This window comes from Hyaena hyaena, unplaced genomic scaffold (assembly GCF_003009895.1).
Source record: "Hyaena hyaena isolate Hyena2069 unplaced genomic scaffold, ASM300989v1 scaffold_221, whole genome shotgun sequence".
NCBI classification, from domain to species: Eukaryota; Metazoa; Chordata; class Mammalia; order Carnivora; family Hyaenidae; genus Hyaena; species Hyaena hyaena.
The window spans coordinates 1,396,018-1,420,644 of NW_024080853.1; the positions used below are offsets into that span (position 1 = coordinate 1,396,018).

At 38.5% G+C, this 24,627-nt stretch overlaps 1 protein-coding gene across 1 annotated transcript in view; it reads left to right on the forward strand.

Moving 5' to 3' along the window:
* SLC38A4 (solute carrier family 38 member 4) overlaps nucleotides 1-24,627 on the forward strand; it is a 67,462-nt gene that overhangs the window by 36,991 nt on the left and 5,844 nt on the right. Inside the window, exons 2-13 of the mRNA XM_039243086.1 lie at nucleotides 2,579-2,808; nucleotides 6,879-6,969; nucleotides 7,469-7,584; nucleotides 10,364-10,437; nucleotides 11,065-11,157; nucleotides 15,826-15,907; nucleotides 15,998-16,080; nucleotides 16,175-16,233; nucleotides 17,106-17,381; nucleotides 17,493-17,572; nucleotides 18,912-19,012; nucleotides 20,748-20,872. Coding sequence (XP_039099017.1) covers nucleotides 2,690-2,808; nucleotides 6,879-6,969; nucleotides 7,469-7,584; nucleotides 10,364-10,437; nucleotides 11,065-11,157; nucleotides 15,826-15,907; nucleotides 15,998-16,080; nucleotides 16,175-16,233; nucleotides 17,106-17,381; nucleotides 17,493-17,572; nucleotides 18,912-19,012; nucleotides 20,748-20,872 — 1,299 coding nt within the window. The 5' untranslated portion in view covers nucleotides 2,579-2,689. The remainder of the gene's footprint in view (nucleotides 1-2,578; nucleotides 2,809-6,878; nucleotides 6,970-7,468; nucleotides 7,585-10,363; nucleotides 10,438-11,064; nucleotides 11,158-15,825; nucleotides 15,908-15,997; nucleotides 16,081-16,174; nucleotides 16,234-17,105; nucleotides 17,382-17,492; nucleotides 17,573-18,911; nucleotides 19,013-20,747; nucleotides 20,873-24,627) is intronic.

The window sequence follows — 24,627 nt, forward strand, 5'->3', positions numbered from 1 at the left end:
GAGAACAAACTGATGGTTATCAGAGGAGAAGGCATTGGGGGGGGGAGTGAGTGAAATAGGTGATGGAGAGCATTTGTGATGAACACCAAGTGTTGTATGAAGGTGCTGAATCACTATATTGTACACCTGAAACTAATATTTACACTGTATGTTAACTCACTGGAATTTAAATAAAAACTTAAACTGTGTTTTCCTACCTAATACTTCTTCAAACAAAGTCTGAGGGCAAAGGAAAGACCTTTTTCCAACGTGAAACAACTCAAATTCTGTTTACAAACATGGACATGCTGTGCGAAAGGAGTTAATCATGGTGGATTCCAGCACAATGCAAAATGAATTGAAGAAAGAAGATGGAATGGTGTTCAGAGGACATTGGCAGCTCAGTGAGACCCAGAGGGTGGAGGAGGAGACCATTCAGAAAGTAATAACAGAGGACTTCTATATCCTTTTATGTTGTCAAATATACCACTTGGTTCTTTGGAGTATAGTATTTATACAATCATAATGCTGTAAATGCTGATTGTTGGCTTTTAGTTTTCAAAAACAACTTATAGAAAATTATGAGAAATGTAATTGTTTTTACAGAATAGTATGAAAATATTATGAATCTCAATATTGTAAAAGCATTTCATTAACCAGAAAATTAGAAGCACATGAGAAGGATGGATAGAAAGAAGTATGCTAATTTCCCCAACTGTCATATGCACAAGTCTAGAATTGATAAACCATGTCAGGTTTTAGTGAATAATTTAAGTTTAGAAGGTCTAACTTTATATAAAGGACTAAAAATAGAAATGGTCATTAATAGTTCCTGCTTTCAAGTGAAACTGGTCTGTGTGATGGGGGGAGAGAAATTTTACTCATTTAGTACAAGTTTCTATTTTTTTCTTTAACCATATGCATATCTTACTTCCATCCTCTTTGACTTTTTAAATTTTCTTTGATATTATATATGCATACTAGTTCATATTACTGAATATATCCACTTTTATTGCTTCTATTTAAAATACATGCACCATGTGTTTTTGTTTTTGTTTTTGTTTTTTACATCCTGAGAGCTACTATCTTTTTTTGGTTCTGGACAATTCTCTGCCATTATGTCTTTCTATTTTGTTTCTCCCTGGCCTCACACATTTCTCATATTAGAATATGTTAAATTTCTTTTCTCTGCTTCCCTCCACCATGTCTCTTAACTTCATATTGGTCTTTCTTTACCAATTTGTGATATAATTTGAGTGATTTCCATGGATCTATCTTCCAGTTTCATGACTCTCCCTTTAGCTGAGTTCTACTTCAATGACATTTTTTTTTAATTTTTAGAATTTTTTGGGCTCTTTTTCAAGCCAGCCTGATCATCTTTCACAATGTTCTTTTATAAATGTTTCTTATTTTGATTCTTCCTGTTACTTTTTGTTATGTTAGTTTTAAAGTCCCTTTTAAATTGCTTTGCCATCTCTAGTTACTCAGGTATGAATCTTATTTCTCATGCTTACTGATGTTCTTCCTGAGTTTCCATGTGGCTTTTGTAATTTAGGACTGTGAACTCATCAAGAGTGAGTTGCCTTCCACAGATGTGCTACCCGGGCATTGGATTGCAGAGGCATTTCCATGTGGTCTTTTTATATTTGTCAAGGAAATTATGAATTTCATGAGTTCTGGAGCAATTTTTATGTTTCTGTGCTCAGGATTTTCTTACCAAATGGGTAGTGCACATTCCAGAACCACACCTTCCACGAGTGATAGTATTTCTCCCAGTATTTCTCCCACTATATCAGTTCAAGAAGAATTGACTGATTCTAATAGTAAAAACTTTAGAAGAAATTGTATCAACAACATATGATGGATTCATAGCTTTATTTTTTTAAACACAATGCCAGTCCACCCCTTTACATGTTACTGTGAAAATGAGGTCAAACAAACAAACAAAAAAGATAAATAAAAAGTGCTGGGATTCAAAGAATTAAAGGCAAAGCAGAACCCAAATGCTGAGTCTCTTAGTTGTTAAAATGCATTTAAAAATCTTTATATGGATGTTGACTGATGTGTATTCAAAGATACTGGCTTCATGATCCAAGTACCTGGAAAGTGGCTCCGTTTGCATGATCCTCTCACCCTATGTTGCCTGTTATCAAGCATTTTGGTGATGCTAATTCTTTCATGCCCAATTAGCAAATTCAAGCAGACAGTTAGAACTGACAAAGGGGAATCTTTGGCAACGACTTACTTTTCTCTCCCTTTCTTTTAAATCATGCAATGTGCTTACAAATAAAAAAGCATCTTGAAGATCACTGCCAGGTCCTACTTTTTCTTCCCACCGTGATTAAGAGAACACGTGCCATGTTGATATACATAGGCACTCTATAAGTATCTGCTGATTTAGCAATTTATTAATGATTTTCCTTCTCTTTGACTTTCCCTTTTTGTATTGGGTAAAGGGAACTTGCCAGACATATTTATATGACAGTTTCAGGAGTTTACTTTCTGTCCATGTTTTTATAGAGACCAAAGTAGGTGATTCTATTTCCATTTATCTAATTTAAAGACAATTACAATGGTCTATTTTGTGTTCTGCTTGCAGAACAGAGTGTTCTGAACATCAGCCCAAAGTGGAAGAGCCTTAAGCTGAAGGCACAGCCTACTGTTTGCACTGAAGGAGCTTGTGTGTGGACAAGAAGTGCTGACAGCTCAAATGGATCCCATGGAACTGAGAAATGTCAACATCGAACCTGATGATGAGAGCATCAGTGGAGAAAGTGTTCAAGATGGCTACACTGGGATAGGAAATTTAGAAAAGGCAGCAATGAGCAGGTATGGGTTAAAAATGACCAGGTTCCATGGAAAAATGAGAGGTTTATGGATGTCAAGGTTTTTGTCAGGAAGAATTGATTCATTACCTATTTGAGAGATAACAATGCATTGATGTTAACACATCAACTTTCTGATTCTAAAGTACTCATTATAATATCATTCTATGTCTCTGATTTGGACTGTGTGTGACTAATTTAGAATTGAAATTATAGTGTTCTTATACCATTAATATAGAACATTTTCAGTTATAGTAGCCTATCATTTCTTTTACTTTTTGGAATGTTTTCTGATCCCTCTTCCTTTGACTGCCCCTTAAATGTTGTTGCATCTCCAGAATGCTGTAGGGATTCTTTTGTCACTAAGAATGTCCTGTGAGCAAGCTCTTTCACAACTGTTATGGTCTCACCCACTGAACATGTGCCACATCTTCGGCCTGTTAGACTTAACTTCATTTCAAATTTTTATACCCAACTGTCTGCTACACATCTCTACAGGGTGTCTCATGGGTCAGAAGTGCCTCATTTGTGGGGCGCCTGGGTGGCTTAGTCAGTTAAGTGTCCGACTTTCGCTTAGGTCATGATCTCGCGGTTCGTGGGTTCGAGCCCCGCGTCGGGCTCTGTGCTGACTGCCAGCTCAGAGCCTGGAGCCTGTTTCAGTCTGTGACTCCCTCTCTCTCTGACCCTCCCCTGCTCATGCTGTCTCTCTCTCTCCTAGAAATAAATAAAACATTAAAAAAAAAAAAAAAAGAAGTGCCTCATTTGTAAGTCAAATCTGTAATTTCTAATATTTAACTCCTATGATTCTCTTCAAAATCTGTTCCTCCTCCAGTAATCCCCATCACAGTGAAAGTCACCACTGTCATACAGCAACACAATCCAAAGACCTTGATTATCAACCTTGAATTGTCCCTTCCCCCAAACTACATATCCAGTGTTTGATTACATTCAGTTGGTTCTACCTCTTTTAATATTTCAAATCCACCCACTTCTGTATACCCATTCTACTGCCATCTTACTTTAGGCCCTTATGAGTCACCTGTCTATTAAAATGGGCTGGTTGGTCTCCCTGTCTTCTGTTTTGATCTCCTCCAGCTAACTTCACATCCCTGCAAAACTGCAAAAAGACTCATGTTCCATCCCTTGGTAAAGCCTTTCAGTGGCTCCCCATTAGCTGTAAGACAAAGATTCTGCTATACATTGGTTGGCAATGATCTGTCCCTGACCTAGCTCTCCTGTTCAGCTCATGCTCTGCTCCCTTTTTGTAGGAAAGCCTTGTTATGCCACTCTCAGCTCCCTGTGCCTTACTCATTCTGCTCCATCTGCCTGGAATACCCTCTTAGTATCACCCACCCACCTTTCCCTTTCTCTCTATTGATACTATTCATCCTTCAAGACACAGCTCAAAGTCAGAAGTCTTATGAGGTCTCCCCTTAGGTAGAAGTGATCACCGGCTCCTTTGTGTGCCCTCTCTTGTCATTATTCCACTACAACAGGCTAAAGGCTTCCGTAGCCCCAGCACAAATCACACTGCCTGGAACATGGTAGGTGCATGATATAGCCATTTGATAAAGTAAATTAACTCCTCACAACATGGTGCATAACACAAATGATGCAGGACGTAAGACACTTAGAAGGAAATTTTTGACCAAATCTAGGCCTTAGGTTGAGAATTATCCTCAGACAAGGACAGCTCATTTCATTTCACAACATCCAGGGAAGGCCTCCGGAGGAAGCACAGTTCTTCCTCCATGGAGCCAGTGCAGTAAACACTCATGCTGCTGGACCAGAGAGACCACAGAGATGCAAATCGTGGCATTTTCTAGGTTGAGCAACTCTTGAGAACGCACGTTGTGGCAGAACACAGGGCTCTGGAATCTGTAGAATGAATACCTGAGTTTGGAGACGATATTTATCTTCTGGAAGCTTCAGTGAAAAATGCAGAATGACAAACTAGCACCTACTATTCTGAGGATGAAGTGAATACTGAAAGATAGCAGATCGGCAGTAAACTTTGGTTCTTTGTCCTCCACTTCGTCACCCTTAGTAAATTGATCAACTCTGATGGCTCATTTCTGAGAAGAATGCGCACAGAGATGTGATCTCTGCAGAGTTGGCCAAGCTGAAGGGGATGCCATCCTGAGAACAGTCCTCCAGAGTCATTCGATTTGTGCCTCTGAAAGCCGTAATGGAAAAAGCAGGAATGCTCTTGTTTAAGCTCCGTATAGAGTGTTCTGGACCACTTAACAGTGACTTAGCTTTTAACTCCTGACTCAAACACAGGTCATCATTTTGCAATTTTATAATCACTTTAAAAAGATGGGTTTTTATTATGTTTGGTTTGGATCATTCCCTTAAATGTGAACTTTTGGGAAATTGAACATAATTCATTTATTTGAAATTATACTTATGTTTTCAATACAGGCTGGGTTTGGTATCAAAACATTTAAGACATTCAAAACATTTCTCATATTTTCTCCAATCTTGTCATGTGTTATGATTATAATTCATCTCATGCCATAATAAAAACTTGCAAATGTCTCAAGAAAGAAACTCTACTTTCACATTTTAAATTTTAAAAAATACTGCTGGACTAAAGGATTCTAATTTATTGATTAAGATAAAAAAATAGAATGTTGTTATTCTGTAGTTTAAATCCAGATGACACTTTTGCTTTATAATCTTGAGGCCTGCTTTAGGCTCCATTTCATCTTATTGTCCATTTCCAACTATGAACATTATGTGCCAATCTCCACATAGCAAGTATATTAACTACAGACTATTAAAATAAAGGACAAAAAGGGACCAGGGGACTTAAGGGGGTTTGTGCAGGGATGGAAGAAAGCAGCATCTGAGGGCATTATGCTTTCTACAAGAAGTAAGAGGATGCCAGGAAATGTTCCTAACTTGTACACAGTGAGCATCTAGAAAAGCACATAAAACTTAGTAATTTTGTCTGCCGGTCCTACATATACTTTATGTTGTTCCTTATTCTCAAAAAGTAACCTTGTTATCTCTCTTGCTCACAGGATAGTTCAGGATTAGCTCCTACTATAAAGGATAATTTGTAGACATCCTATAATTATTAGGCAAGCCTTTTGGAAACGTGGTTGTACTAGACCCATACCCTCAAAAACCCCTCGTATACACATGCAGGACCTCTACGGTAAGGCAGTGTGCAGTTTCCAGCCTCTGCCCAAGAACACTGCAATCATCATCATGTTCGTAGATCATGACATTTCGAAGTCCTGCTTCCTTCCCAGCTCTTCTACCAATTCATGGGTGTCTTTAATGTTTCTTTACTTTCTCATTGTCCAGTAAGCCAAGTAGATTTTCAGAGTAGTTAAAATCCTCACCCTCACACACAAAAACCACCAAACACAGAGCTACCATTGAACTACATTCCAGCACAGAATATGTGAATAGACGGGTGGAGCTCCACCACCTCAAAAAAGGAAAGAAAATACCAGTGACAGGGCCCTGCCTGGGACTGTGTGGAGCCACGGAAAACCCTAGACTGGAGCCTAGTGGGGGTGAGCATGCTACTTCCCTTTTCTGAGCCACGGTCACCTCATCTTTAGAGTAGGGGCGTGAGAGTTCCTCTCATAAGGAGATTCGAGCATCAAAGGAGATGAAGGTCGTACACCTAGGCATTTAGCAAATGTCTACTGAATTAATAGAATACTCTGATTGTGGTGTGGCAGTAGTTGAGAAAACTCAGTCACTGTTCTGATAGACACTCTCTCTTTGCGAGGGCTCTAAATGGAAACATCATTAGCTGTCATTGTTCTTTCTTGCATAGTTAACGTGGGAAGAAAAATGTGGCTTAAAAAAAAGATAACTAAAAAATTATTTTCTTCTTTCCCAACTTCCTCTCTCCTTCCCAAAGTATATTCATAAATGGAGCACAGTTGTTGGTCTGGGAGGAACACAGGTATGAAGGAAGAGAAGGGGGAACAATGTTTTAGTGCCTTGTTTTTCCTCCCTGATCCAGTTACTTAGATCACCCGGAACAAATATAATTCAGAGCATTTACTTAGATGTTTTTACTTCTTTTTTTTTTTTAACGTGCAGTCAATTTACTAATGAAGATGCTGAAAGTCAGAAATTCCTGACAAATGGATTTTTGGGGGAAAAGAAGCTGGCAGATTACGATGATGAGCATGTAAGTGAATCTCTGCTTTCAGGTGGTAAACAGGACTTGAGGGTGTCTGATCTACCTAGGTCTCTATGGGAAAACAATGTGACTGAAATTTTCCAAGCCTCGATCAGCACATTCTCTGTTTATTCAGGCCCTTACTGGAATAAGGACTTGTTTTTCCTGTTCGCCATATGGCTACATAAATCATTTATGAAATTCATTGGTTTTTTGGAGAAATCATTCTAACCCAAATGTAGTCTGCAATCATACATGCTTTCCCTTCTTTGTTACTCAACCTGCGTTTTTTATTTTTATGGAGACCCCTGCTAAAACCAAGCATTCCATTCCATTGAAAATTACATGCTTTTATTGAAGTAACAGCTTTTGTTCACTGTGATTTTATCTTAGTCTTCAATTTTGACCCATAATCTCCTCCAGTAACGATAATGTGAGAATAAGAATAATTTGAAAAAGGTCACCCTTTGGCAAGTATCTGCTTCAGACCTGCCCCTTTTTCTTTAAGCATCCCGGGACCACATCCTTTGGAATGTCTTCATTCAACCTGAGTAACGCAATCATGGGCAGTGGGATCCTGGGCCTTTCCTACGCCATGGCCAACACGGGGATCATACTTTTCATGTAAGTACATTTGGTTCAGAGCCCATGCACACCTGGTATTCTTTCAATTAACAATCTCAAGTCTGATCTTTGTGAACAGGAATGCCCTGAGAAAGTATTAGCATATTCTTGGGTTTATAGATAAATGAGCAACATGAGGAACAATCAGAGTGACTAATCCTGGTGCTTGTTCAACCAACTGCCCCTAACCAAATGGCAGAAAGTCTAGGTGTTCAGCCACCCAGAGTGCTGGGGCAGCCCTTACCAGTCCATAGAAAGCATTTCACAAAGTGATTCACCGTAAAAAAGATCTTTCCCAGAAGCAGATTTGACTTTGTCACACTCTTAGGAAAGAGATCCCATCCCAATCCAGGCCTACAGAGCCCTGAATGCTCTGCTCTCATCTTGTGCCCCATCCCTTATGCCTCCTAAATGCCTGATACGATGGGCATACTGACCTTCTCTCCATCCCAGAAGTTGCCATATTCCCCTCTTACCACAAGGCCTTTGCACATGGTCCTAGTATCCTTTTCCCTTTCTTCCTCATCTGGTTAACTCCTCATCGTGCAACTCACTCTCCCCTCTTTGATACCTTCCCTGACCTCTATGACTGGGACAAACAGTCCCTACAGTTTTAATATTTTATTGTAGCTGTCTGATATATTTGGTTAGTGTCTATCTTCTTTCTTGCTAGACTATAATCTCCAGAGGATTGAGCCCATGTCTGTTTTCACTCACCATACATCTGTATCCCCAAGATCTAGTATAGTGCTTGGCATAGAAATAATTGCAGAGTGGCCAAAATTTATTCCTAGACCTACGTACTTGGTCAAATGCTGCCTAAGGACAGCAGTGTCGCATAGCTGGCCTGGAGGATGGCTATCACGTCATCTGTGTGACAGACGGCCACAGATGTTTGTGTGCCTTATGTACAGCCTGGTATTTTCCAAGACACAGTTGGCAGTAGTAGAATTCTTCACAGGAATAAAGTCTAATATTAGTCAGGCATCAGTGTGAATGCAGATTGTCATCCCTAATGCAATGCTAGAGCGTTAAATAACTGTCTAAGAATGCAATGCTTATATTATATATAAGTATATGCTATTTGTATTTTGAACATCATTTGTGATTATCTAATCACACAGCTATTTGAGGGCTAAGGATCAGGCAGGACTATAAATATTTATATTGTGTTAGTGCTTTGGCCTGTTTTAGGTATATTTATTAGCTGAATGGATTTTTGTGTCAACCACTCTTTAGGTCATGTTTGAAATAAAGAGTTTTTTTAAATCCTCTGAATCTTAAAGGCTTAGAGATGTTTCCATATACACAGTGTATATTACAAAAGTATACCAGTATCTCTAAGACTGCCTTCTCCGTATTAATTACACATACCATTACAATTATAAGTTATCATTGATTACTAACCAATAGAAGTAAGAAACTCTTCCCCTGATCCTAGGGCCACGAGATTATTTTCATGGGAGAATACTCCACTTTTAAAACCGACAGCCTCATTTCAAGCCTAAACATTTAACAGATTAAAATGTCCAGAGCAATTAAACCATTAGACATGATGTCTATGTTCTGTGTGTCCAACTAGCACAGACTGAATTCAGCCATCTCCCTTAATTCACAACAAGTGACACAGAATTTCATTGGTTTTACTTTTAATATTTTTGGCCAAAGCAAGTATATGTTTAGAATACAGGGAATGCTCATTATTTTTCCCAGGAAAGAAAACAATGTAATCTGAATTACATCTTTAAAAACAGGGAAGTTCATAAGGCATATGGAAAAATATATGAATAAGTCATTGATTAGACAGTTCTGATAAACATACTTTGCAGAAAGCAAGGGCACAATATAGGTAGTTATAAACTTTTGAAACTTGTGGCCCAAATGTACATTTGCAAAATTGACTTCATCAGGAATTACCGAAGAATTAGGTCAATTTGCGGTGAAAATATCTATTGGGTTCTTATATACAAATGTAATACCCTTATATACTTATAAGGGCATTTGTTTTGGTTTTTTAGATTTTAGGTAAAGGTTAATATTGTTCCTTTATTATATAGATGCTTCTATCTATGCTCTTATTTTTGCTTTCCCAATCTTGTTTTTGGAGAAACACTGATCACTAGATAAAGAATTCCTACATGCCTATGGACATGTGGAGGAGGCTGAACCAGAAAGAATTCTTTCTGAACAGATAAAGGCATTTTCCTGCACCCTATACTTCCTTTTCTCTCTCTCTCTCTCTTTTTTTTTTTCCTATTATACAGGCAATTGCCAGAGCTGTGGCTCACAAGTATCTGGCCATTTAACACACAGGATCAGTAGGAGTGGAGTTTATACTTTGCATGCTTTGGCTTCTATTATTTCTAGATTTTATATTAAGGTTTAGCCAGGCCAAATAGCTCTTAAATTACAAATGTTGCTGAGAATATCACACACACCTGATGTACACATATCCGTATGTTAAACAGGTATAGTATTTCCTAACTTTGCTATACATTTAGCATCTAAGTTATAAATCAGATTCTACTAATGGGTAGCACTAGAAAAAGGAAATGTTAGTAACTTCCGTGGTATGTTTTAGCACATAAGATATAGCAAATTCCAGTTCTGTGACGGGAAAGGGTATGTGTAGAGTTCTGAAAATAATTTCTCAGGTTCTCCCCAATCCACATACTTTTGGAAGGTTAATGACTGAAAGGAGCAATGTGATAATTTATTATAATATCTAACATGAGTAGATTTTATTATAGATGTTTTCTACTCTCTCTTCCCTTCCTAGAATCATGCTGCTTGCGGTAGCAATATTATCCCTGTATTCAGTTCACCTTTTATTGAAGACCGCCAAGGAAGGAGGTATGCTACCCCTTAAGTCCAAGATGTCTTTTTTTGATTCTTGTTACAGAGCTATCGACTGAAATACCATTTAACTAGAGGAGGATTTTAGTCAATCTCACATTGCATTTTCTTCTGACCCCAATGACATGGCCTCTCAGTGTTTTTAGTAATTTGGGCAGCTGAGGGAAGTGAAAAGCAACTGGCTCAGGTTCAAGCCAAATAGAAAAAAGGAGTCTTGATGGATGACAGAAATAACAGTTCTGACGTGCTGCATGGAGCGAAGATGAATGAAGCCATTGCTTCTTGTCTGTAGAACATGTAACATATTTGGTACTGGCTTTTGAGATTGCATCTTTTGGGTTTATAATTTCTGTGTGGTGTTTATGTACACATTTGAGACTCCAGTGTGCAATTATAGAAATATTTTAGTTATTAAAACAATCCTTTTAGGGGCACCTGGGTGGCTCAGTCGGTTAAGCATCTGACTCTTAATTTCAGCTCAGGTCATGATCTCATGATTCAGGAGATCGAGCCCTGTGATGGGCTATGTGCTGAGTATGGAACTTTAATATTCTCTCTCTCCCTCTGTCCCTCTCCCCCCTCCTCAAAAAATCCTTTTAAAAGGTGTTTTACTTTTTATTATAGGGTCTTTAATTTATGAAAAACTAGGGGAAAAGGCATTTGGATGGCCTGGGAAAATCGGAGCTTTTGTTTCCATTACAATGCAGAACATTGGAGGTAAGGGCATATAGCTTTCACTACCACTTACACTTTCTAAATAATGTTCAATAAATAAGGAAACTCTTACAGCAATGAACATGCACTTTAAATACAGCAAAACACTGCTTTATATTAGGAAATTTGAAAAATAAAGATTTAGGTAGATTTACTGTGCTTCAATTAAAAATAACAGTATCTAAGAAAATACTATATAAGATCCCACCAAATGAATTCTAGAAGTAAAATATACAATAAAACTTCTCGATATCAAATGCTATCATGACTGAATTTTACTTTAAAAAATTAAAGCATTGGTGCTTATTTCATTGATGTTTCATGTTGATGTTTCATACGTATGATAGGGTTTATTTCATAAAACTGAACATTAAGTATCTCAGGGGCATAGCCAAACATGGGATATCTTTGAGATAGCCTGCACAGAACCAGCCCACTGGAGCGTGTCCTGAGAAGTTTGGGCTATAGCAGAAACTTGGCTAGACATCAGAAGCATTAGGATAAAACCACGAATTCCTTGGTTCTAAGGATTCTTATAATTCCTGCTGAATTATAGTTTCCAGAGTAGAAGCTAGAAATATGTATTTTTAATAGTGTTCCAGGTGATATGTTTGCCCACCAGCTTCACTAGTCCTGTGGAGTCTTCGTCCCCCATCGACCCATTTTCCTATGTTCTAGTAGCTTTGTTCTCTTGCACAGCCTGAAAGCTATCACACAGTCGTACTACTTTCCTCACCTCCTCTCCTGTCCCCAAAGCTGCCATTCTACTCTTCTTTCCTCTCTCAGTAATACCAGCAGCATCCAGTTTCTTAAGTCAGAAATCTTACGTATTATCCTAAACCTCTCCCTCTCTCTCTAACCCTTAACGTCCAAATACCAACTCCTGTCCAGTCTACAGCTTACCTGCCTTGTGAAGCTCTCCTCTCCTAGTCTCCACCATAGTTCAGGTGATCACTATTTGTGCTCAGACTCTTGCAGTAGCCTTTTAACTGGACTTTCTGCCTTGAGTTTCCCCTGCTCTGATCTCCAGTTCATCCTCCAGATTAACTTTCTCGAATTCAAATCCAGTCTAGCTTCTCACACAAGTGAAATTCTTTAGCATGCTCTCATTTTCAGGGTAGTGCTTAAATTCCTTGTCCTGATATAAAAGAGTCTTCATCTTTCATCCTACTCTGATACCTTTCCTATCACACCCATATCTACCTAGCTTCTATATGTCCTGTCATACCATAACAAATTATATTCACTTCCCTTACTTTTGTAGTCCTGCCACCCTCACACACACACACACCCTCACACACACACACACTCATTCTCTGTTCCCATGTCCCATGGCTTCTCTAAACTACTAGTACTAGTTCCTTTGGGCTCCCTTGGCCCTGTTTGTATATATCTGACATGATAACTGCTTTTAAAAAATATTTTAAGACCCTTGAGTAGAGAATAGACTTTTAAGAGTCCAATGCACCTAAATTTGAGTCTGCTTCTGTCACTGTGACTTTACTCCTCTGAGTCTAATTTGTCCATATATGGGAATGGGAGTAATACTCCATCTCACAAGGTCATTGTGAGGATGAAATTAGATAACATATGGCACATAATGAGGGCTCAGTACATCCTTTCCTCCCCAGTTCTCGGATTCAATGTCACCGGAGCCCTCCTTTTTTTTTAAATGGGTATTTTTATGATTATAAGACAAATATATGCTAACAGAAAAAACTGAAACATGACATAAATAAGTAAATTATAAAGATGTTTATATGTCATCCTTAGAAATAACTATTTCAGGTTTTTCTCTATGTGAAATTTAATAAGTATATTGTTACTGTTAACATTGGATCATCTTATAATACTGATATAGCTTCCTTTTTTTATTTACCTGACAACATGCCTTGACTGTATTTGCATATTCTTCTTAATGGCTTTGAATTTTCCATTGTACTAAAGTACCATAACTGGTTTACTGAATCCCTTACTGATGTTGGATGGTTTCCAGTTTTTCACTACTACAAATTGCTGCAATAAATAAGTGTGCACAGAAATCTTGCAGGGAAGTAACCCTTCTTAAACAAAATCACTGGAGGGGCGCCTGGGCGGCTCAGTCGCTGAAGCATCGAACTTTGGCTCAGATCATGATCTCAGTTTGTGAGTTCAAGCCCTGTGTCAGGCTCCGTGCTGATAGCTTGGAGCCTGGAACCTGCTTCAGATTCCAGGTCTCCCTATCTGCCCATTCGCTGCTCACACTCTGTCTCTCTCTCTCCCAAAAATAAACATTAAGCTTTTTCACTAAAAGAAAAATAAAATCAAATCACTGGAGTGATCTAGGATTTTCCAAATTTAGCAATTCCTTTAATAAACTTTATCCAACTTTAATGGCTCCTGCTAAAGGACAGTTGGTAAGCAAATAAAATCCAGGCATATCTTAATGATTTATATTTGTTTCTTTTCATATTTGTATATAGTATGACTACAGCCCTGGGTAGAATTTGGCAGGAGTTTCGGGATTGTTTTCATCTTACTGGTTTTCCGGCCACAGCATAGATGCTCCCCATTCCCCACCAACAGAGTGCTTTACATTTGGTTCAAATTTTCAGCCTATTTAAGACTTAAGACATCAAGCATTTCATAGGATCACCTCAGAGTTGATCTAAGTTACTTGTTTGGATAACAAATACCCGGACAGACACATATCTGGCCCTAAACCCAAAGGGCTGAGGGACAACGACACCATCTGTTGCTCAGAGTATAGCTACTAAATAATGGAATAAACTAAAAAATGGTCTCTCAAGATGCACACACATGAAGGAAGTATGGCTTTAAGGGACTAAAACAAAATTTCATATATCATTCCTGAAAATGCTCTCACTTTGGTTACTCCATGCGATTAGCAGTTATTTTAGCCTAAGGGAAATCATTTGGATTTCTGTATTTAGCAGCTCCACATTTAGAGCATTTAACTTTCTCAATCCCCTGAAAAATTAACATTTACCACAGGTGTTTCAACATTAGCAGAATAATGTTGACATTACCCAGACAGGTCTGGATCATTCTAAATTTTCAAAGACCAAACACATTAACAGTGGTGACATCACTGAAAGTCAGCAATTAATAGCTCTAAAATTGAATGGTATCTCACTGAGCCAGTTAATCAGAAATATCTCCTCTGTTTACGCACCATAAGATTTAGCTTTAGCCAAGGTCTTTGTAAAGATTAACCAAATAATATTTACAGAAGACACATCAGGTATTGTAAAAATCATTTCACTTCACAATAGAGAAGAAACACTGGCCTGGGGTCAGGGATCTTCTATTCTGGATGTGGTCTGTCATTTTCAATCTGTGTGATCTTGGGCATGTCATTTAAGCTTTCAAACCTTTACAGCTTCAGCTGTGGAATGAAGATAACATACATTTTGCTGATTTACAAGACTTTTCAACCAATTAAATGGAATAAAGTGCAGTACTAAACAACATAGGGAATTGTATCACCATTATTACTTTTGTTTGAGGTTAAGGAAATATTTTGAAACTACTAATAGCACAATTTGCAATTTAGAAATCAGCTTTACATGTCTGTGAGCAAAACTTCTCCAGAAAGATATAGCAAACACTGTTTTTGGCAATGCAAAACCTGTCAGTTTTATTTTTAAGTTAATAAAATGTATTTTTTTAAATGTTGTCAATGTTTATTTTTGAGAGAGAGAGAGACAGTGCAAGCAGGGAAGAGGCAGATAGAGGGAGACAGAATCCAAAGCAGGCTCCAGGCTCTGCGCTGTCAGCCCAGAGCTGGATGTGGGGCTCGAACCCATGAACCATGAGATCATGGCCTGAAGTCGGATGTTTAACTGACTGAGCCAACCAGGTGTCCCAAAATGAATTTTTAATTTACTGGACTAGCATTTTACCTCATGGAGTGGATGGACTTGGGAAAGATGTTGCATAAATCCTTACAACTTTTGGCAAGATTGTATGTTATGCATATGTATACATATATATTTTTCCAAGGAGAGGGCTTATAGATTATATCAGATTTTCAGAAGAGTACATGATCACATGTGGATCTTTTATCTAGATGCTCAAGAGCTTTTGTCACTTGGTATGATTTCTTATTTGGTCAAAAGGAGACTGGGATATACAGAAAAAAATTCACTGACAGAAGTGGAGAAGCTGTCATCTCTTCCATTATTTTATCAGTGCAGTCAGCCTTCAGTGTAGACAGTTAGTGGTCTAAGGCTTTGGGTGCCCCTCAGGGAGGTTACAGAGGACTAGGCTAGCACACAGTCCTGTCCTCTCTCCTCTGGTCGATGCCTGTTGTTGCCAGACCCCTGATCAAACGATGGACATGAAAACAGTCGCACTCAGTTTAGGCCATCATGACTTAGAACTCTGATGGAACAACTTTACTAAAAGTCTCAGAGCTGGATTAAAAACAAAATCAGCATTGATACTGTTAGCAAAGGTCCATGTGCAAGAGCCAGAAGGCCAAATAGCTATTTTTGAAAAGAACTTGGATGCAGTACAAGATACACTGGGTGGCTTTTCTTTCCGTTTGGGGAATAAGATGCTCATCTTATGGGAAAGACTGAACGTCCTAAAGGCCAGGACTTCTCACAACTTGCCTGTAACTTAAGTGCTATGTGCACCACTAAGCTGTCATGTTTTCCATTTTAGCAATGTCAAGCTACCTCTTTATCATTAAATATGAGCTACCTGAAGTAATCAGAGCATTCATGGGACTTGAAGAAAATACTGGGTAGGTCTTATGTTCTCTCTGTAACATCTGTTAACTCATTCTACTTGGTCTTTTCTGATCCTGATATTCTTGTCATTCTTTCTCTTCTAGAGAATGGTACCTCAATGGCAACTACCTCGTCATATTGGTGTCTCTTGGAATCATTCTTCCACTTTCTCTTCTTAAAAATTTAGGTAAAGTCATCTTTAATTTTCATTTCCTGTTCTAATAGGCAAGCCGATTGTAGATATCATATTCACCTTCCAGAATTTCTCTGCCAACTTTTAGGTTACCTTGGTTATACCAGTGGATTTTCTCTTACCTGCATGGTGTTTTTTGTCAGTGTGGTAAGTGATTTATTGACATGATCCTCGTAGGTTGGTGAGCACAAGACACATAGTCCCTAAATTAGCGTCCTCATTTTTGTTCAAGCACTTAACTAGCATGAAATACTTCTTACATCACAAGCCATTTTATTATATTCTAATTTGGAATCAGAAAAGAACAGTCAGGAATTTAAAAATAGTTGAGTTAGAATGTCAAGGCCATTGCTAATAGTATGTTCTAAGCACACTGGATATATATTTGGACAAAAGGAATACTTCAAGCAGTAATGTGACAATGACCTAGTATTTAGAAAGGTGGAAGAAGTGAAGAGTCCCAGAAGGGAAATGAATGAGTTACAGAATTATTCATATCTACATCAGTCAGCCATTTTCTCCTACACTTTCCACCCATGAAAAGAGGGTAACCCCAGTGGAATTAGAGAAGAAATCCTTCTCCCCATTGCCCCCACTCCCTGCCAAAAGGGAAATGTTTGTAATATCCTGTATACCAAAATGTATACAGTATTTTCCCACAAAGGCAAAAGAGGGGAAATTTTTTGATAATCCGTATTATACTAGTTTGAAGAAATAGAAGATATGAAATGTAGCAAGGAAATGATCATCTTTCTCACAGAAGAATATGGATGACTCTTAGAATGGATTCATGTATTGTCCTATTGATTCTCAGGGGCAACTATCCTTCCAACTTAGAGCAGAGGCTGGAAGGAGTCTCCATTGTCCATTAGTTTAAAAGGAATTCTCAGCAGAGGCCCCTCACCACTACCCCATAAGCTATATACATGGATTTTTGTTTCACTGTTTCCCCTCAAAAGGCTGATTTTTATTTTTCTTTCTTTCTTTCTTCTTCTTTTTTTTTAAATGGCTGGACCTAGGTGATTTACAAGAAATTCCAAATACCCTGCCCTCTACCTGTTCTGGATCACAATGTTGGAAATCTGACATTCAACAATACACCTCCAGTGCACATGGTAATGTTACCTAACAACTCTGAGATTAGTGGCGTGAACTTCATGATGGATTACACCCATCAGAATCCTGCAGGGCTAGATGAGAACCAGGCCAAGGGCTCTCTTCATGGCAGTGGAGTAGAGTATGAAGCACACAGTGATGACAAGTGTCAACCCAAATACTTTGTGTTCAATTCCCGGGTAAGTGATGAGCCTACCAAAATGGCCGATCTTCATTTTATAAGCTGAGATGGGTGGAGATTGCCATCTGTGTTGGAAGGCTACACATGTGCTATTGTCTTTGTTTTTCAGACGGCCTACGCAATTCCCATCCTAGCATTTGCTTTTGTGTGCCACCCTGAGGTCCTTCCCATATACAGTGAACTGAAAGAGTAAGGCAGCCATCATTTTAACATTCTAATTTGTTTTGAAAATGTGCTCATATGTTCCGAGGTGCTTTACACAAAAGTATGGTTAATGGCTTTCCCCAGAGAAGGTTTGTGGTACATATCACTCATCAGTAATGTATTTTAACCAAAAAGGCGTTAATCAGCCCCCTCACTACACTACCTTATCTGCTTCCTTCATCCTATTTCTTCATCTTAATGGGTCACAAGAGGGATTTAGGGCAGGGGGGAAAAAGCACCAATGGCTAGAAGAATTTCGGTAGGAATGAGAAATCTGAATTTGAATTTTGCTAGGAATGAGGTCACCTCAGCTATAAATGACCACATCCATGAAGACCAAAAATTATGGTTAAGGTGACCTTGCTAAGCCATTGATGTCACTTGTGGCCAGTCCCGAACCCTTATCTAGAAGTCACTACAAGGGATGTGCCAAAACCTGGCCTTCATTGTCTTATCTGTACAATGGAGACAGTGACTAGACAATCGTGTTTCTTCTAGCTGAAATTCTAAGATTCGTTAATAGGCTTTTCCCTTTGAGGTTGTTGACGTCTATTTAGGTATGAAGTGTGTCTGGGCCCTCTAGCACTGCTTTCCGCTTTACCTTTAGAGAAGGGTGGCCTCTAAGAATTCAGTTTATTTAACCTGGATATCAATAACCTCACTCTTTATTAAGCACATTGATACATACTGAGAATAAGTTGATTTAACTTATGAAAAATTTTTGGAACACCTTCAATTATTTTTGTTTTACTTGGAAAATCACATGTAGCATCTACTCTATACTTGATCTTAACCAAAGATCAAGAGGTGATAGCAGTTACTCCAGAAGCCCAGCAATTGACTTTAAGCAGCTGGGTGCCCTCCAGAATGGTTTTCAGAAGCTTCTAGGCTTTCTGGTGGTCTGGACTCATGCAGTTGTGTTTTGCTGATTCTAGTAGGTGTGTGTCCTTTCACATGAAAGATGAATCCCATCTCACTATGAAGTATAAAAGCTTTCTACAGTAGGAGCCAGTTTGATCTCAGTGTTAATTACATTCTTAAGTACTCAGACAACTATATTTATCAACACAAAGTAAACTAGTCTTCTTCTAGGAAAATAGTTGTCTCTAAGATGGATGGAGTAGTATTTAAGAAAAATGGAAACAAATCCCCACGGCTCTCTAAGACAAGTTTAAAGAAGCTTTGTTTCTGCATGAGATATGTGGTTTTTTATTAGCACACAGGCATACATTTTTTCACTATTTAAAAAAAATTTAATTATAAAAAAGGATACTTTCACAAGTTAAAAAACCCAACAAAGCTCAGTTTTTTGTTTTCATTTCAGTCGGTCCCGGAGGAAGATGCAAACAGTGTCAAATATTTCCATCACAGGAATGCTCATCATGTACCTGCTGGCTGCCCTCTTTGGTTACCTAACTTTCTATGGTAGGTCACTCTGTCAAAGTCATTCTCTTTGTGCAAATCCTAGTTGGACTGATCATTAACCTGGGTAGGTATAATTCTTTTAACTACCCTCTGTAAGCAGCATGATCTATAGTTCATGTGGTCAACTAACAGGCTATTTTAGCCTTGTCACTTGACCTAAGAAAATGGGACCTGAACAAGTCTAGCTAACAAGTTACAACAATTTGAATTCACACATGTTTTTATAAAAACCACCCCTCAAATTTAAATTATTTTCCTTAAGAGATAGATTATATTTGACTTTGACTTCTTAGGCCATCTCATGCTAGAAGCAATGACTGAATCCAATTGTATGTTGTAAAGTTCTTTTGGTGGAATAACTAACTATTAAGCAAATGGTAGGAAAAGGGTGAAGTCCTTGAGCTGGAACTTGCTTCTTGTTTACCAGTCAAGTGGGATCTGGGGGCTTGGAGCATTAGGCAAGTTTTTCTGGCTTATCCCATTCTATTCTGTTATAGTGAACAGTTTCCTGGAAAAAAAAACATGAACAAATTCCACTCAATCTGGGAATGCGCTACCAAAAACAAAAAAGTGACTACGCACACATTAGATTTATGCCTAAAACAATTTCTCTATGGCATTTTAATGGGCACAAAAAAAGGACGTTATTGCCCTCCATTGAAGCATAGCCCTATAGATAAATTTCGGGGACTTAAACATTGACCTGTTAGCACTAATCAATGTTATCAACATAAATATATCTTTTATTTAAAACTTCCTTAACTTTAGTTTTTTTCCTTCTGATTCAGTAAATTAAGTTGATTAAAAGACAAATTGTGGAGGAAAAGAGTTGGGAGGGAGCGCCATTTACTTGTTGTTGTTGTTGTTGTTGTTTTCTATTTGACTAATAGTTGCGTATTAACCAAGCATTCACTTTAGACTGGGCATTAGTTGCTTGCTGGTTGTGAAGTAATAAAAGTCAAATCAATCCATTGAAGATTTTTACCCTGTTTTGTCTGATTTGAAGGGAAGTAGGGAGCAAAAAAAAATCCAACTACACCTGATTTTAGGAGCATCTTCATGTTATTCGTGTCTGGAATTCTAGTGAATAAGTTTTCCAGGAGAGTGGCATCTTAATTTTAGATCAGTATTCATTGGGAGACCCTGTTAAAATCATGCTAATTCATCCTTGCATGTTACTTATACTGATTCTAATGAGTTTTATAAGTTTGAAAAATCCCCAGAAGTATGTGCATTGGAGTCATGATAGAGTCATAATTATTGAACTTGAAAAAATACTAAAACCATTTGTCCTAAGGCTTCCATAACTAGGCTCAGAGAAGCTGTGTCAAGGCTCACTGAGCAGGTGGGAACAGAGTGGGGGTGGGCAGAATGTAAGGGACAGTCTGGTGGGACTTGGACCTTTCATCCCCTTCAATCAGGGCACTTCAGCTTCTCATCTCTTCTGTGAGGCTTCTGTACAAGCAGAGACAGACTTATCACAAAGCAAATGAGCCAGGGAGGCATCTTCACAATTTTATTCTAGCTTCTTTAACTTCATAAGCTTCATGACCCCCTTGTTCATTTGAAGAAAGGTCACACAACTAATAAGCTCAAAGATAGGATAAAAGCAGGCTTCTAGATTCCCAGACCTGGGTGTTTCTGTTGTACTGTGTTCCCTTTGTAAAACATTGCTTTTGGTAATCAATATTGACTTGGCAACACCAAACTGGACCCATTCTCTTCTTGTTTGTAGGAGAAGTTGAAGACGAATTACTTCATGCTTACACTAAAGTATACACATTTGACACCCCTCTCCTCATGGTACGCCTGGCAGTCCTTGTGGCAGTGACACTAACTGTACCCATTGTCCTGTTCCCAGTAAGTACCTGAAGCTTTGATGAAATATTGCTTAACCTCCTAGATTAGATAAGTTCCAATTTTACATGGATTTAATGATAATATCAGTTTGCACATGCAATGCCTGAAGACATTTTTATATAACATTTTGGAGCTTTAATTTAAGATGGACAATATAACATGTAGATTCAAATATTTTTTCATGTTAAACCCTTTAAAATATTTTGAGAGAGAGAGAGAGTGAGAGAATCCAAGCAGGCTCCATGCCATCAGCACAGAGCCCAATGTGAGGCCCGATCTTGTGAACCATGATATCATGACCTGAGCCATTATCAAGGGTCAGATGCTTAACCAACTGAGGCACCCAGGTGCCCCAAATGTTAAACACTTTTAAAATGTAGGAGGAAAAAAAAATCATAAAATTTCTATTTCCCAACTTTATTGGGGTCAAAATTTTTTTGTTAAACTCCAATTCAAAAAATCTTGAGTTTCTGTCTGTGGGTTAGTAGAAATGAGTAGGAGGTCCTAAACTTCTGGAACTTGAAAGGCAAAAACTACATTACTTTTCGATTTGTTGTCTTTTCATCAGTTCTGAAGGTATTTAATATTCCCCTACAGACTGTTCTGCTGCAGTCACATTCAAACGTCGCCTTATTTAATCTGGTTCCTTGAAGACCAATGAGAAGGGGAATCATATTAAGTAAATTATGTACTAGAACTTGAAATTTCTTGAAAAAGAGTTCTATCTTCTATTGTATATCTTTTGTCCTATCTCTAAAACTGATGCATGCCCTCTACCAGACTCATACTGGGATCACCTCTTCTTGGCATTTGCCTTTGGCATCACAGAGCAGGGCTCGTTGAGATTTACATGAGTTAAAACCACCACCTATGGATAAACACAGGTCTGCGTTCTCCTGCCAACTCTTCTCCTTTCATAAATACTCAAGTTACTCATTCATTTCAGGGGGAAAAATAAGCGACTTAGTAACCAGCACTGTCCTGTACAAAATGTTCCATACAGGGCCCAGCATATAAGGACTACTCATGTAATGACACTGTGGTCACTTTAAATGCAGCTTGTGTGCTGAAATATTTTTTGACACATTCCTTTTTCATGAGGGCATGAAATCAGATCCTTGCTACTAGGAGGGCTAATATTTTACTCCTATATAATATCTTGCCTTGCATATGTCTGAAAGTATTTCCAATGACATGCATACAGCTTTAGCCTAAAATCAGCTCTATCGTCAGTATGAGTTAGAAGACAGCTGTAGACAGAAAGTGTACCATAGGGTAAAATCTCTAAGCAAACAGGGTCTCTGAGGAAATAATGTTGAAAGCCCTTCTTTTTGTGTATAAAGAGCTCACTAATTTTTGGCACACAGTAGGTACTCACATTGTTCTGAAGTCACAGCATTTTATAAGAGAAATCTGTTATGTGGTTCTGTATTGCTTTATTCATAAGTCCTAAATATAGCATTTTGAGGTCGTGGTCTCGGGAGATTAATGGACTTGGCTGTGGTCGTGCAGTTAGCCACAGTTGATTAATGTAGTGCTCACAGAAGGACACTTATGGCTGAGGTCAAGATAAAGGAAGTGGGAGTCATACTGATGGCCATTTTACCTCAACCTTTAAAATCTCCCCATAGAGGTTCTTTCTCTTGGGACACACAGGGCAATGGTATAAATCTGACCAACAGGAACAATAGTAGTTCAGAAATATCTCCCATTAGATGCCCCTTAGAATCAAAATTGATCATCAGAACCAAATTTCAGAAATATAACTGTTATCCTTAAGTATTTTCAACCTAACATTAGCATTTATGAAACATGCTGCAAATAATTCTGTCTTTGACCTTACAATGTTCCACTGAGATAATCTGTAAGTGCCCACCTTCTCCTCGGGTTAAAAGTCCTAGAGGTTAGAGATATGTACAGTGACTGGCACAGAAGTCAACAACAGTTGCCCAGAAAAATGGTCTCCAAATGAATCTTGCCTTTTGAGATGTATAAGCTGCTTTTCCTAGCAAAAGCATAAGCTGCTCCCCCTGCCAACATTTGCCATAAACTTTAGTTTGGGGGAGGATCTGGGCTAAATGAGCCAAGTGTCCATGGGTATGATGTAGGACATAAAAGTAGATGTGGGGCCAAAAAAAGCCTCCTCGTCCCAGTCAAACCCACAAGATTACCTTCAGACAGTTTCTCCCCAAATTGAGAGAAGTTATTAGTGGTGTGTTTATGATTTAGAGCTATGATTTCCAACATGTCAAACACTGAGCCATGCACGGCAGGGTTCTCCCAGTGGTTCCTTTGAATTAATGCTTGACCCATAAGAAGTGTATTTACTTTGCTTTGATATCTCCATATATAAGTAATAAAAACAAAACCTGATCTGGATTAAAATCTCAATTTTAGGTATAATTTTATATTCTACTTCTTTCAACAAAGGATAATAGGCTCTTTTTCTTATGAGCCCAAGACATAGTAAGGGTGTTGCTGTTGTTGGTTGGATAGATTTTCCTTTGATTACTCCACTTAATATCTTATTTCTCCAGTTAGGCCAGTTTTTTCCATAATAAAAGACCTAGTGAGTGCAGAAATGATTACCCAACAAATGAACAAATGAAGTGAGTTCCTATTTCACTAGTAGCTCAACATTTCTGTTTCCACTGTTGCGGGTGGGGGTTGAATGGGGGAGGGTGATCTATTATGGGACTGTACCTCCTTCTCAAGGACTATTAGTACCATTTTCAGCTTGTACTTCCCTTTATGCAGTAAAGTTCACCCATCAACATGAATAGAAAACCAAATCATCCTAATACATTTATCAAGAATATACAGACTCACATTCCATTTGCCACACCTTAAATAAATAAATAAATCACATCTCAGGTTTTCTAGCTACTTCTATTTTATTTTGTGATAGTGAAGTCATTTTTTTCCACTTATGTTGCCTTCAGATCTGTTTTTGAAGCATATGTAGACATAGAAATACGGCAAATGTTGCTGTGAACTGGAATAGAGTCGTGGTCCACAGGTATTTCCAACACTCCTATCCTAAGCAGTCTTACAAGGTGAAACTGATTCCCCTCTAAATAGGATTGATTTGTTGTTGTTGTTGTTTTTAAGAGTTCAGACCTAAGGTTCCCACTTTCTACTGCCTCCCAGTGGGTCCCCAGATTAGAACACAGCACCTCCTAACAGACTCCTCTTCTGAATACTCTCTGGAAATAACAGGTTTTCTCTAGAGCTGTAAAGGACCTTTCTGGAATCCTTCTGGGTCAGAGGCCATGGCTGTTGCTAAGGACCTCCCCGCCCACTGCATCTGACCCACATTTCCAGGTTCTTATCAGTTTGTGTCAGTGGAGAAAAGGCACTTAGACAAGTGAAACAGCAGGCAGTGCTTTGTGGGTAACACACCAGAGCTGCCTTGGTCCTGACATGGGTAAACAGAACTGCTCAGGACCTATTGATCCAAGCTCACCTCTCAAGGCAGGATTTTAACATAGAATGACCAGCAAGTTTTCATCTATTCTTTCCACAACCACCTCCCCCCACAAGCTCCCCTACCATCTCCCTGTTTGCTCCATGATCCTTTCTAGGAAAGCACTGGCAATTCTATATGCCTTCAGTTCTGTCTGGGATTTTGTTATTCTTTAGTTGCTGTGAGGAGCAAGCTTTCGCCATTTATTCCAACCATGATTCCTGTAAACTTTCTGTACTTTTACATCATCAACCCAAACCTTAGTCTTTCTCAGAGCCAGGAGACCCTA